The sequence below is a fragment of the Siniperca chuatsi genome, linkage group LG21 (genome assembly GCF_020085105.1).
Source record: "Siniperca chuatsi isolate FFG_IHB_CAS linkage group LG21, ASM2008510v1, whole genome shotgun sequence".
Taxonomy (NCBI): domain Eukaryota; kingdom Metazoa; phylum Chordata; class Actinopteri; order Centrarchiformes; family Sinipercidae; genus Siniperca; species Siniperca chuatsi.
Genome location: NC_058062.1, coordinates 2453534 through 2469139, shown reverse-complemented (window position 1 = coordinate 2469139; position 15606 = coordinate 2453534). Strand labels below are relative to the sequence as shown.

At 40.0% G+C, this 15606-nt stretch overlaps 1 protein-coding gene across 1 annotated transcript in view; it reads right to left on the bottom strand.

The window, feature by feature from the left end:
• Window positions 1–1003: 1003 nt before the first annotated feature.
• Window positions 1004–15606, bottom strand: part of gsg1l (gsg1-like) — a 38569-nt gene continuing 23966 nt past the window's right edge. Inside the window, exons 3-5 of the mRNA XM_044181642.1 lie at window positions 11246–11398; window positions 6928–7039; window positions 1004–2779 (exon numbers count right to left, since the gene is read on the bottom strand). Coding sequence (XP_044037577.1) covers window positions 2407–2779; window positions 6928–7039; window positions 11246–11398 — 638 coding nt within the window. The 3' untranslated portion in view covers window positions 1004–2406. The remainder of the gene's footprint in view (window positions 2780–6927; window positions 7040–11245; window positions 11399–15606) is intronic.

Sequence of the window (15606 nt, the reverse complement as noted above, 5' to 3'; positions counted from 1 at the left end):
TGACAGGAGTGATATTAGGGGACCCGAAAAATGAGAAACTGTTATTAAAGAGGGAATGGTTTGATGTGATGTTAGATGTCAAGAAATGTTTTGCTAAATCAAAGTGGTCCACGATTAAAATGAAAGGCGGTCAAACTGAAGTGATGCAGAGATGGATGATAGATTCCACCATGTTACACATGTTGTCAGGTCCAATAACTGACGATGTTCACCTGGACGGCGACCTGCCAGGTGACTGTTGGAGTGTGACAATTTTAATGACAGCTACTGAACTGCAAGTTGTCATTCCAAAATCCTCATGCCAATTAAATTTTTTTTTTTAAAGTTCACGACTCATACGACAGGCCTGGAGCATACTTAAATTTTGTTTGTTGAGAAAAATCGAAATTCAACAAAACTGGTGATTGATTTCTTAAATCATCCATCCATCCATCCATTTTCTACTGCTTGGTCGTTAAAGGTACCTGGAGCCTATCCCAGTGACTTTTTAGGCAGGGTACACCCTGGACAGTGGCCAACTTCGCTAGTGACACAGACACAGACAAGGACAGACAACCATTCATTTCTTAAATCACTTGAACGTTAAAGGTACCCTGAGGAGTTTTTGACCACTAATAGCGCTAGTGACGCAATCCGCATTCTTGCCAATGATTTGATGCTATCACCACACACCGATCAAACAGTGGTGGTAGTGCGTCGAGAACAGTAGCAGTCCGCCAGGCAAATGCAAGGAAGAAAACTGCAAGCTAGAAAAATTGGATGTACTGTAAACAAAGCAGATTTAAATGTTTTATGAGGAAGGAAATGCATTCAACACATTTGTTAGGCCACAAGGATACACACAATGTTAGAAACATCAATTTGTTTGCTTAGAGGAAGACTCCACAGGGCACCTTTAGAGTGAATGAAATGAATTGAATTTGTTCTCACAAGGGATTCTTGCATGGGGCCCAGTGTGTTGTAATTGTTAAGCAGTGTGACAGAAATAATCCCACAACCACAATGCTGGCATGATGTGCATTTTTCAAATGGAGTTGTTTTACAGTTGTCAAATGGCTATAGGCAAGTATTCACACCTACACTCACAAAGTACACTATTAGAGGACAGAAAATATCAGCAGTTGAAAATACTAATCTTTGTTTTGCTCTGTAGGTGTTCGCTCTTGTCCTGAAGCAAGAACAAGAATGAAATGTGAAAACCATCACAAAGTTGCTGAGGACTGAAGAAGCACGTTGTCATTCAAACATTTTGTCATTATGCTCCAGTTTTACCAACAGGATCAACACAGCTGAAAAGCTAACAGACATGTAGTTTTAATAGAACTCTTAACACTAGTTTTCACATTCAGCGTCATAAATAGGGCATGGCCTGAACACGACCTGCTCAAAAGTGCTGTGTGTAGTATTTTGTGTTTGTCAGAGTTTCCTGTCCCGAGGCAGATCATGCTCCTTCCTTGTTCCCTGCTTCCCCACCCCTGAATCAGAGGAAGGATGAGCGATAATAGCCTAAATGGATCCAGACTGTGAAACCACAGTAAAATATCTTAAACTGCAGTTCTTCTAATGGCCACGAGACGCTGGCTTAAATAAACTTGTATAGAAAGCAGAAGTCCTGCTGTCAAATCTGGGCTAGCTCCTGTTCCTCTAACCTCTCACTGAGGTTTTCTTTTGTCTCTCTTCCTGAAAAAGTGTCACATGTTCCTGTGGTTTACTACCCATATTTGGATTTAAGATGAATGAGTATCTCCTTCGTGATTTTAAAAGACGATTAATTTGTCAGCAAACAAAAAAACTACAGCTCCCATTAAGTTTTTCCAACGAAACAGCATGCAATCGTTGGTTTCTCCCTTATCCAAGATATCCAAATGTGGCTAATGTTAGCTAACTTAAGATAGATATTGCTGTGGAACTGACATTAGTGAGTCTGTTTGCTGACTTTATAACGGTTCTCTTCCTGTGCCACTGATACGCTAATCTTCAGCATTCAACATTATTTTGTAACTGCCACTTCTGGCCACAGTGGGCGCTGTCCAGCAAAAGCTAAAATTGATAATATCAATGTTAAATACTACACATAGCACCTTAAAATATGCTGGAGAACATGTGCACAAAGATTCTTAATTCCCAGCTCTCAAAGTCAAAGATCTCAGTCTGTTTTTCACACTTCATATTGATTTCATTTAACATATAAAGAACAAAGCCGTCTGACTTCATTAATTTCCTCCGACTCTTCTTGCCAAGTTAATAATCTTCTTCAAATAGAAAATACGGGCTGCTGTGCTTTCGTGTTTGGTGGCAGAACCTGTGGCCGGTTCAGACCTAAAGGAGCAGTTTGCCTCATCATCTCATCACGGCTCATGTGGCCACACCCCCATCCCACATGACCCTCCCATTCCCGTGGATGGCTCAGCACTGCTCCTCCCCGAGCGAGTCTGTGTTCTCCCCCAGGTCTATGGAGGCTGGCGTGGCTCTCATCTTGCCTCGTCCAGGACCGGGACCCGGACCCGGACCTGGTCCTGGGCCAGGACCCGGGCCCCCTACAACGAGCCCGGCTCTGGTTCCACCGTGGCCGGGGTAGACCTCCACAGTGCTGGAGATGGACTGGAGGGAGCGGTCCCGGAAGTAATGGAAAGCTTCCTGGTCCAGGTAGGTCTGCTCCTCGCGCAGGCCCTGCTCAAACAGCTTGCGTTTGTGTCTGAACTCGATCACCGTCTTGGTGTAGGAGTTGAGGGTGGTGACGGAGGCGGCCATGCAGCAAGTGAAGGAACCCCAGGCCATGCTGGTCGGAGAGAGACACAGAGACATGGTGTTGATGTGAGAATGGAGGGAAGAAGAAGAGAATCGACTCACACTGAAGTATTTTAGCCACGCTAGTGACGTGGCTCTGGATGGAAATGTCAGTCTGTTGGTCGACCCACCACTTTGGTCCAGACTGAAATATCTTGGCAACTATTGGACAGATTGCCAAGACATTTGGGACAGATATTCATGTTCCACCGTAGAATTAATCCTAATGACTTTAGTGCTCTCCTAATGTTTCCTTTATCACCACCAGCAGGTCAGAGCTTTCACTTATTCAGCGAAATATCTTGCAACTGTTGGATCGAATGGCAACATCAGGTAAAATCTGACCAATACCTGCAGAATTAATGACATTCCCATCAGTCTCAGGTTTACTTTGTGTTTTCTGATAATTAGCAAATGTTAATGACATTTGACATTGAGCTATTTTGTAGCTACAAACGTTTGTTTTGAGGGTGTTGCTGTCTGATTTTGAGTGTTCATTTTGGCCTGATGGAGGTGCTGGTGAAAAGGGCAGGGGTTCCCAAAATGATTAGAAATCATCCACTGGGGATCATGAATGTGTACTGTGTGTTCTTACTTGTATTTTTCCTTCCATTTTCGTTTCCCCCAGTTGGAGAGACAGTTAACCAGTCAGAGCTTTGGTGGCGGGATCAAGAATTGGAACGTCACCTTTCTACATAGCTAGCTAGCTACAGTCATGAAAAGTAGCAACAGAAAAGTGGTGACAAGCACGGCTGAGATCGACGCAGCTGTGCAGGTTGTTATATCAGAATATTTCTTCAGTCATTGTGAAAATTTGATCCTTGCCATTAACCTGTTTATATTTTTCGGATTGCGTATATTTTGGATTTTCAATTTACAGTTAACCAGTTTATATGTTTTTTTGTTTTTTTTGGACGCGTCACTACTGATTGGTATTTTGGTTTGTGATTGTGACACAAACGTCCATGGTAATCTGGCCAGTAGTTGTTAAGATATCTTCCTCTGGATAAGAGTGTTGGACGGACAGAGGACAGAATGGAGAAATAAGACAGTTTCCTCAAGGAGTAAAACCACTCAGAGAAACATCTGTGGCGATTCAGTGAATACTCTGAGCTCTTCAGCCTCGGGCTCTGCTCCAATTAACGTTAGCGGACACATAACTGATGTAATGCTAATTGAAAGTTTCTCGGCTCTGAAGGGAATAGGTGTGATATTAGGTAGTTAAAAGACCCTCTGTGCCAAACACTGTGCGCCGAGAAAAATATCAAGCAAAGATCCATAAACATGCCGAGCAAGTAAACCATGAAGAGAGACAAGAACAAAACTCCAAAATGAAGCAAAATGACTGATGCAATCCATCACTCTTTATCTCACAAAACAGGAATCCAAACTTTGGTATAATTTGATATTTCGTGATTTAATGTCAGTCACAGCCATCCGTCACTTTTTTCTTTTCTGTTCATAATTTAACCATTATTGTCTCACAGAGGAAGTGTTTATAATAAAACACAATAAACAGAATAAAAATACAATAATAAATCATAAAGCACCAACACAGTAAAACACAATACAAATCGCCGCTACATATATTACACAGACAAACATCAGTCGATGACACTCAACCAAAAACTTTAGTTTCAAAAAGTGGACGGACTTTCTTTTCTGATATGAATATGATGCAGTTTGACTGATTACCTATTTATTATAAAATTGATTAGCGTGTCAGCTGTTGTCTCAGACAGGTTGTCTCAACTTTAATGCCATTGAATATCAGAAATGGATTCCTCACAAGCATGTTCACTGTTGTCAAGCTGGTTTCAGACCAAACACACAAGTGCGGATAGTTTGAGCAAGGTAGTTCTGTACATAATCCTATAAAGTAGCTAAAAAGGATGCAGCTGACTACTACTGTGATTTTAGCCATTTTCTGCCTTTATTAGACAGCCGACAGTGGAGAAATGACCAAAAATGAGGGAAAGAGAGACAGATGGGGACAGTTGTTGTGGAAATCAGCATTTTTGGGGTCAAAGTTCAATGTAGTCAAACTTTGGCCACAAAACTGCACCCTTTCTCTCTCTTTTGGAAATAATGGCTTTGTAATTCAGTGAGACACAGTGCACTTAATTGAATCTAAGTGATATTTATTCTTTTTGCAAAAAAATAAGGCAGCTTAAATGCAAAAAATATTCATTATTTAAATATTAAATGCCATATGGGTTGAAATTATATGGCAAATAAATTAAAGGAAAATTAAGGTATTTTTCTACCTGGGTCTTATTCTTTATTTATCTCCTCCTCTCTGTACTCTGCTTCTAATAAATGCGGTCGGCCATCAAAGTGAAATGAATCAAGATCGTCCTCATAGTCCACTGGATAACCATCTGTAGCACTTAGTTTTCTTGAATTTCCATTGAAGACAACGACGTAAGCTAACATTTTCTCATACAACGTTACTTCTCTAGCATGTATATAAATCAACAGTGACCCACAGCCTCACACATGTAAAAACAACCCTATGCAGTTAGCTACAATAGCTAACCCAGGGGTCTAATTTCTGTTTACTCTCAGTTGGACGCAGAGATAAGCGTTTGAAATGATTTACGTAAAACTGAAGTGTATTTGAAAAGCTTTGGGGAGACTCACACTGCTTGCCTTAGTGTTTTCCAAATCTGGACCTCGAGGTGGCGATTGCATTTATTATGACCTACAGTCAAAATTATGAGAATAATAGTTTCCCTTAACAGCAGCTAAATAAATATGGATTTTAGAAATGCAGTGTGAAGGAACACAACATACACAGCTACATGAGGAAGGAAATCCCAGCTTGTGGTGAAGATTTGTGGTGAAGATGTTGTAAAATATTCTCACTGAGCCTGTTTTCACTTCTCTCTGGCTGAAATGAAGCTAAAGCTCAGTTTCTAGAGAGCTTTAAACAGAACACGTGCACGCGCACGTGTGCTGTTTAAAGCGCCCATCGCCCTCAGAATAGAGCACATTAACGCTTTTTATTTGCCCTGAAGGAGCTTTTTGGCCTTCTGCTCCAGTAGGGGTTAATCATTCCTGCTGAATTTATTCCACTTTAAGGACCTGAATGACTCCCTCATGGTGTTGAATGAGAGGCCTTCACTTGAATGACTGACAGAGAAAATATCTTTTTAACAAATATCTTTTATTCTTATTTTCTCATCTTAAAATCCTTGTTTGTCAGTTTTTACAGTTTTCTGTCTTTTGTTGTTTTTGTAATCCACGTGTAATGCTGGCTGTGGTAACTACTATATACAGTAAATAAACATTATTATTATTGGAGTTCAAAGTACACTGTTGACTGGGAAACAGCAGTAAGGAAAACTATTTCACCAAAAGGTCCATTTAGTAGCTGTTCTGGAGCCTTTGAGCGTCTCACACGATCTTCATCAGCAGAGAGCCTGAAGCTCAGCTTTTAAGCCAATGTGGATGAGAAGTCCTTAAAAGTCCTCAGAGAAAATGGAAATATGAACGTCAACAATTCCATTACAACTGCTGAGGAAGATCATGTGATATGATCGAAAGCTCAAGAACAGCTACTGGTGAGATTATTTTTTCAATTGCAATAATAATAATAATAATAATAATATTGCTACTTATACGTGTGATTTATTAAGTTCACACATTCACAGAGACGTGATCGTCTGATGCTGTTCTTCTCTTAGACTCTCTGTCCTTGATCCACAAATGAGAAAAGTGAACTCAGACAGCAGCTGCAGCCTGAAGGGAAGGTCAAGGTGCGGCTTGTCTGGCTAATTATCCCAGAAACAACAGCCCCGTCGCTCCCTGTGCACCTCGACACCACCTGCTGAGTGCTGAAACACTCCTACAGTACATGTCTCCAGCAACATCCTAAAGAGGTGATTTATGGCTGAATAAATGGAGGGATGATGGGTCTGTGTGTTCCACATGTCGTGTGTGTGATGGACACCATTTGTCTGATTTTGCTGAAACACTGGATAATTATGTATTCTGTCATTTTAAAACAAGTGAAACATTCGTCCTTCATTAATAATGCCGGGGGCTTTTAACACAACAAGTTTTATCAAAATTAGGGCGTGTGTGTGTGTGTGTGTGTGTGTGTGTGTGTGTGTGTGTGTGTGTGTGCGGACTGACCAGAAGGACCAGCCGTAGTCCCAGCTGTGAGGCCTCCAGTCTTCAGGACCCAGACTGACTGTGATCTGGAACACCTGAGTGTACATCATGTGGGCCACCATACCCAGAAGACCTGCAACACACACACACACACACACACACACACACACACACACACACAATCCCAAATGGGCACAAACAACATTAATAATTATTCTCTATACATTTATGAAGCAGAATCATACAGTCCCGGGATAGGTGCACATTTTTGCGCTCAAGTTCAAACATTTTTGACTCGCATTGATGCATCTTTGTGTCTAATCACGCCGCCCCGGGTGAATTCACATTTACTCGCATCTTTTCATTGACTATGTATGCAATCACTCTAAAATTCACTTTGTGTTCTGTCTGAACACAGTGACAGCTTGTCTCCCGGTGTAAACTACTTTCAAATGTTTGTATGGAGACAGTGACCCACGCATTAGTATTGGAGCTGCTATTATTCTACTGTTGGATGATAATGCCATGTTCTTTTTAGCCATGTTAGCAGCATGGCTAGGGATGACAATGTCGATCCACCACTTTGGTCCAGACTGAAATATCTCATCATCTATTTGATTTAATGGTATGAAATTTAGTTCAGACATTCATGGTCCCCAGTGGGTGAATCCTACTGACTTCCCTGATCCTCTGACTTTTCATCTAGCGCCACCATCAGGTTAAAATTTTCACGTGTCCAATACTTTGGTTTATGACCAAATACCTGCAAAACTAATGACATTCCCATCAGCCTCAGCTGTACAACATGTTGACATAGTCATTGTGAGCATATTAGCATGCTGATGTTAGCATTTAGCTACAAGCACTGCTGTGCCTAAGTAAAGCCTCACAGAGCTGCTAGCATGACTGTAGATCCTCTTGTTTATTTATGCTCACTGTTAAGACAAAATTTTTGTAATTGCCATTTTCCCACCGACTAGAGCCTTTTTCTCCTTCTTACAGAGCCTCGGCTGGTTATGGACCTGTAAAGCCAATTGAGATACATTTGTAATATTTTTCTGTGAGTCTGCATTTGTATGCCTAAATTAAATTCCCCTTTTGCCTGGAAGTGGCTCCATCATCTTGTGTCTCTCAAGGTGAGACTAGCAGCTAGCTGGGTGAGGGTCAGCAAACAGCTCGGTCTACAAAACAACCAGAGAAAGAACTGCCACAGAATTTGTTATAAATATTCATGGTCCCAAGATGATGATTCAAAATGGTGATCCCTGTCCTCCAGTGTCATCATCGGGTAAAAATTGTCCCTTCGCCATGGCAAGGCATCTCAAAAACTAATAACTGGATTTCCATAACTGGTGCTGTAGATACTCATTCCCCCCAGAGGATAAACCCTTCTGATTTTAATGACCCTATGACCTTTCCTCTAGCACCACCATCAGGGCAAACTTACACGTTTAACCCCACTAATGGAAAGGCTCTAAAATAGTGTAGCTACATCCTCGGTATGCTTTCTTGTTCTTACATAACAACACTAACCCTCAGCACAACATAATCTGCCATGATAATTACCATTAACAAAGCAATAGTAAATCACATCACCTCTAAGTTGCAGCTCAACATAATATCAGTAATAAATCAGAACACATGTAACTATTATAATTAGTCATTATACAGTACCAATTGATTTAACTTGCCAGCTATGAGACATCTAATCAATTAGAGATCGGGATTTGATCACTCAAACACAGAGTAAATCAAAAAGACACAATGTAAATGAGTCAATGAGAAAGACATTAATTGAGGTTATACATCACCATCCACAGCAGACAACGCTGTTTGTTTTCTGTGTGTGTCACGTGGGAGTGTGTGATGGCTTAGAGCCACATGTCTGTGTTTGTAATCAGTCTTACCGAGGTTGTTGGTGTGTGTGTGTGTGTGTGTGTGTGTGTGTGTGTGTGTGCAGCATCGTGCCACAGCAATATAAAACTCAGCTGCTCCAGATTTACAGTTCACCATAAAGAGAGCATCATTTCTCCTCGACCTTGACACCCTGACACAGAGATTTCTAGGAAATTTCCATCATCTGCTTTACTGTATGTTTGGCTGTCAAACCAACATAGAGAAAGCAGTTTGACATTATCACTTTTAGCAGTAATGAGAAATAGATTTTGTGGTAATAAGAGTAACGTTACTAATCAAAGAAATCACTTTGTGATTACCTCCTCTACATTACATTAGTTCAAACAAAATCAGGTGTGACTATGACTAACAACACAGCGTGGTACAGCTCTAATTATTTTGATTAGAATTGTAATTTAATTTGATCTCACTGATATCAGACTCACTGTTCAGTCTCCCACAGACGAATCTGAGCTGTATTGAGTTACTGCTAATGCTAACCCAACATTTCCTACCTCTGCTGCTTCACATTAATAGCATTCAACTGGCAAAACACAGGGCGGCTTTTATGATGAAGAAGCCAAAGGACATGTAAAGTAGTTGTCATTGAGGGTAGCTCTTATCACTAATGCTAGTCTACAAAACTAGACAAGCCATTTCCGGCACTTTTCATCTGATCCTTTTTAATATTTGCAAGGGAGGAATGGAAGAAGAAGAAGCAGCCACAGTGGACAAGCTATTACTGCAGTTTGTGAGATACAGCACACCTCGAACTCGTCATCAAGGTAAACAACTCCTTTTACAGCTTTACATGCTGTTGCAGCATATATCAGATCGTGGCTGCTCACGGCATGATGGGAAGCGGATAATTATTGACTCTTACTTTACTCAAACGAGGCAATGAATCCTGTCAGCCCAGTTTGTTTAGCTGCGTTGTAAACACCGGTTCCTAAAAGCACTTGCCACTGTAAAATTAACCAGGATTGTAATCTTAAATATTTTAACTGTACGATAATAGATATATTACTTCAGCAACGGAGTCGAGAAAGTGAGTTCTTCATCTCTTTCAATAAAAAGGGGAATCTGTTTGTCCACTTTTAGAAAATAAAATACATTTATAAGTCACTGATGTTGATACACCCATAAATTATTTTTGTCTGCCAAAATTACATTGTTATGAGTTTTTTGTTTTAATTGCTTATAGTCAGCTAATTGTTTTTTTTTTCAAACTGTACGTGTTGTATTGTCTTTTCGAGCCTTGATCCTGTTTCACTAATAAAGAATGGGCTCCCCATGCCGCCATGATATTGATTTTCAAAACGTTGATTAACATTTTCCTGATAAAGGATATTCATTAGCATCTCATGTCATTAAGAACTGTGATTTAGATCAAATCTATCGCTTGTGGTGTGATGTGTAAAGAACAGGAATTGTGATCACAGCTTCTCAGGTTAGCAGTGAAAAGCCTGTAAAATGTCTGTCTGTTGGAAACATCCTCAGAGAGGCCTGAGGAGGAGACACAGAGCCAACTTCTTATGTAAGAGGTTTAATATGAGTTGGGAGAAAAATCCCTGGCATCCCACCCAGCGAGGGCTTCCAGGGGATAACCTCTGACCCTGGACGACCTCACAAATCTGCATCAGTCCCTGTCCACGCCTCGTTATTCTTAGAGCATTTCTGAAAGTGGAAGTGCGTTAGAGGAATATGATGTCTCATGGTGGTGATTTTGTAAACTCCTGCTGCTAAGTTAATACTTTAAATCATTGTTCTTATCGTTGATTATTATTTTTGTTTAACCAGATCCTTCTGAGATTACAAATTAATCTTTTACAAGGAAGATGTGTTCAAGACCGAAACCTCTACATGTAGTAAGTGACAGGACAGGACACACAGTGGGGATTTCTTGCAAACCTTCACCTACTTCCACAGTGGTGGAAGAAGTATTCAGGTCCTTTACTTCAGTAAAAGTACCAACACAACAGTGTAAAAATACTCAAATTACAAGTAAAAGTATTGCATTCAAAAGTCCTACTTAAGTATAAGTAGGAGTAAGTAGTAAGTATTATCTGCAAAATATAAACAAAGTAACTTTGGTGGAACTGCTAACTACTCATAGACATCTGAAACATGACAAGGAGACACAATTAGACACTTTTCTGTAAGGGTCACAAACTGAAAAGGCTGAAAACCACAGTTTTAATCTTTAACAATGTGTTTAACAATGTATTTTATGAGCTTATCAAATGTTTTAATGCAAAATCTTCAATTGAAAAGTAACTAGTAACTCCAGCTGTCCAATAAATGTAGTGGAGTAAAAAGTACAATATTTACCTCTGAAATGTAGTGAAGTAGAAGTATTAAGTAGCAGAAAATGGAGGTACAAGTACCTCAAATCTGTACTTGAGTACTCCTGAGGCATGGAGAAGGGAAACGGGTGTCTTACCGGACAGCACGGTGAAGACAGCGGCGAAGGCGTTGAGTTTGAGTCCGTCGATGACGTTGCTGGAGTGAAAAAGCTCGAGACACATCAGACTGAAGCCAACCACCAGCAGCAAGATGTAGAGCACCTCCGACACCACCGACAACCACAACACACCTGCAAACACAACACACACATCTCAGTTATACACAGAAATACACCAGTAGAAACACACAGAGGCATGGTAACAAAAAGAACTCTTTCCAGTGTGGTGGAGAAGTCTAATATCTGAAATGAGTGCTGCCTCATCTGCTATGAAGAGTTACTCAGGCTACTGTCAAATGCATAAATTCTTTAAACTCGAACTATTTCACTTCTTTTTTTTTGCCTTTCAAAACCAAAAACACAAGAGGGGATTTCCACAAAAGGGAATAGGAATCGATTAAGTCCAGTCCTGAATACTTTCAGAGTTTAACGTAATGTTTGTGGCTCTGTCCTGATCTGGGGAAGTTGACACTCCAGCAGCCCCAGCCCAATCGTTACCCGAGATTACATTCACCAAACACAGTACTTTTACTATCGTAAAAGCTTTTTCTCTTAAAAGTGAACATATTCTTTGGAAATACGAACATGAAAGCAGAACTTGAACCTCTGTCTTGCTTGTCCAAGTAAGTTTTTCTGTAGACATCTAAACAGGGTTATGACAGACAGCGTGAACTTACATTTTTCCTTATACTGTGCTGTCATTTTTGAATAATAAATCTAGCTGCCACCGTTATCATTGTAAACTGCATATGTGCCGTGCTAGAATGGACAGCTTGACAGTCGTAGCACCTAACTAGCAAACGGTCAATTATGATTTTTGTTTATTTGAATAAACGTGAGACTCTTCTACGTTTTGGGGCATAAATATGGTAAAATGTAAAGGTATCAAACAGGGCTAAAACAATAGATTAATTTGTCACTTATTTATTCTATTAATTGAATTGTCCATAAAATGTCTAAAATAATGCAATTCGTTTCATGCACCCGGGTACCTTTTGGTTTTACAGTAAATGTAAAAGTGTTTTTAATTGTTTTCCCTTTCTTTAGAAGTGATCATTTTGAGAAAACACGATATTCTCTGCTGCACAGCAGGGATTGCCACAGTGTGAATGAACCACAACGTTCAGCATTATGGCTTAGTTTAAAATGAATATGTTCTCAAATTAAAATCTTTTATTAAGAGTCTGTTCGGAGCAGGCATTGTCCTTCAGATGACACACAAAGACTGGGATTGGTGCCAGAAGAGGAAGTACATCAAACTGAATGCAGCAATGACTTGTGGGATAGCGCTCCTCTTATCCTAACTACATTTTCCCTTTAGCTCTGTGTCGCTTTCTCAGACATGCACACTGATACTGAAGTTCACAAAAAGAAACACAAAGTTGTGTTGAAAGAACTCCTGGACTCTGGAGGTCATGGTTTCGACTTGTCAAACATCTGAGGCTTTTCCACTCGGCGCTCAGGGAGAAAAAACGCAGAGACCTGCTGAGGAACCATGAGGTGAAATGTGTCTGCGACTGGATTCAGAGGGCTCATAGTTTGGACTGAAGGAGTTCATTTGAACAAACAGACAGCAGTGTGTCAAAGTGAATATGGACTGTTGTGTGACAGTATTCAACTCTATAGATGACAGAATATAAACAGAAACAGGAACACAAAATACTTTTATCATTTAACAAAACATGCCAAACTTCTCAGTGCATCAGTGTGTGTGGTGACTACTCAAAGCCATTGATTGATTGCTAGACTGGGTATAAACTAGTTTGCTCACCTATATACCTTCCTGCTCCATATGCCACCCAGTGTTAAAAAACTATTACAAAATATAAACAAATAATCCATACATACATAATGGCTGCAACAGTGTGTAATGCAGTCTTATAGAGACCTACATAAAACAAAGTGAAGCTGAAGTCCTGAAGCTAATCAGTTAAAACAAATCCATCACATCCACAGCTGACACAAGATTTCTATTTTTGTTTCAAATAAATGTTTGCCTGAAATTGATTTGGGCAAGATTTCACTTGACAACTACGCATCCAAGAGGACGAACAGGATGTGCGTCCACAGCTAAATCTTTGCGCCTCTTACTTATTATTTATTTGCTTCTATTTGACCAAATTATGCATAATACAAAAATCAACTATCTCAATTATGCAGACGACATCCACATTTACCTTGCTCCTGCACCAAACAATTACAGTGTTTTTGATTCTATATGCACTGAACAAATCATTGATTGGATGTGCCTGAACTTCCTTCAGCTAAGCATAGACGAAACTGAAATAATTGTCTTTGTCTTTGTTTTCATTTGCATTTTAATGTTTAATGCTGTATTTACTTGTTAATGTTTAAAAGTAACTTTGAACTGCTTTGCATATGAAATGTGCTCTACAAGTAAACTTGCCTTGCCATATCTTTTTTTCTAATAAAATGTCAGTGTTGACCTTCACTCCTGGTCCATTCATGTGCAGAGACGGATGTGGATATTAGATTTCCATTGTTGTATTTTTGTCCTCCAGGCACAAACTGAGGGCGGGGATGTTGAATTGTCCCTCCATTAATTCTGTCTTCATTCATTCATCCAGTGTTTGGTAACCCAGAAACTACTGATGAAACTTTGACAATGATGATACATTTCTCCACTACAGGCAGGACATGACACTTAGAGCTCAAACCAAGGTGAAACATTTGTTTCTGTTCAGCCCACAGGAGGAGGGGAGTGTGTGTTTGATTTCACCACCTGCTTGTTTGACACAATGATTGGCTCTTTATTGTGTCGGAGGGGCCCTCTGGTCATACAGGGCTGTACACCGAGAGGAAAAAAAAATCCCATCAGAGCAGAGAGAGACATTATGCAGGATGATGAACAAGTTTTACAACCTTACTGTACTTTTTCGCGCTCTGGAAATGTGAACATTTTTAAAGCAGAGTGGAGCTGTCATCCTGCACCGAAGCTGCCCTCGGGATCCACTCTCACTACTAGAACTCAGACTTTTTTTTCTCCACAGCTCTCCACATTTATAATTTCTAAAAGGCAGAAGCTCCTCTTAAATCGGTGAGGCTCACAACACAGCATTAAACAGGATTATCTACTCTGCTCCGCTCTGTTGCAGATGTAGATGAGTTGGAAGTACGACCTCCAGGCTGAGTTTTCAATTTGAACATCAGTGAGTTTGGGGGAGCTACAGGATCCTTGAGCAGCTAAAATTGATAGCTAATTTTGTGTCACACTTCTCTCTAGGCAAGGCAAGGAAACATTATTTTATATTAAACATGTTTTACATAAGACATTGAGTGTAATAACAAAATATAATGGTAGATTTTTTTTTAAAAAGAAGAAAAAATATGGTGCAGCCAAAAATGTAATTAAAAGCAATGGCAAAGAGATGGCAAGTCTCAGATTGTCTGGAAGTTTGTTCCAGTTTAGTGAAGCTTCGTGAGGTTGTGTTTCAATTCTAGGAACAATAAGCAGACCAGTGGCAGATTACCTGAGATGTCTGGTGGGTTGATATTGAAAAATATCACAATTTTCACAGACGTACCATTACAGACTTGTAATGAGGGGAAAATCAATCTCTAAGTTCATGTGTAAAGTTTTTCAATTACTAACTGGTTTCAAATGAGTGATTTAATAAATTAGGCTGCATCATTAAAACTTAAGAAATGTCTTGGCTAGTAACGACTTTAGTAATGTGTAAGCTTGTTGCTAAGAAACATCTGTAGAGCCATCCAGTCAGAAGCAATCAACTATGTAAACAGTCACTGTAGTGTCACAAGAAGTAACATCACAAGAATACCAAAGTACTGGACAAACTGAAATTTTGACCTGATGATGTATGGGATTATTTTCCTATCTTTATTCAAGAGCATGTTCATTTAATTTGAAAGCATGACTTATTGATTTCAGTTCAAATTTTCTTTCCCTTAAAACCCTGCCCTCAAAACCCTGCCCTCGCACTCAAATAGCCCCTGCTTGCACTTAGAGTTTCTCAAACTGTGTGCTTGCACTCAGATATATTGTTGCTTGCACAGATTTCCTGCACTCTAGCTTCAGCCCTTCTGCTTGCAGGCACCCAGGAGGTCAACCAAACACAGTTGTAGGAAGTGGGTGAGGGATCACTTCCTTGTCGCCACACTAGTAACTCCGTCTACACGGTCTCCTTCAGTCTACACATCCACAGGACAAGAGTTAGCAGCAACAAGGACAGACAGAAATGGCACACTGATTTTCTAAATATAGCCTAATAATCATGCCATTTTGGTCACTTGTGGATAAGTATTTTTGAGGATAAAACATTTTATTTTCAAGAAAGTGTAACTGTACCTTGACAGGTTAT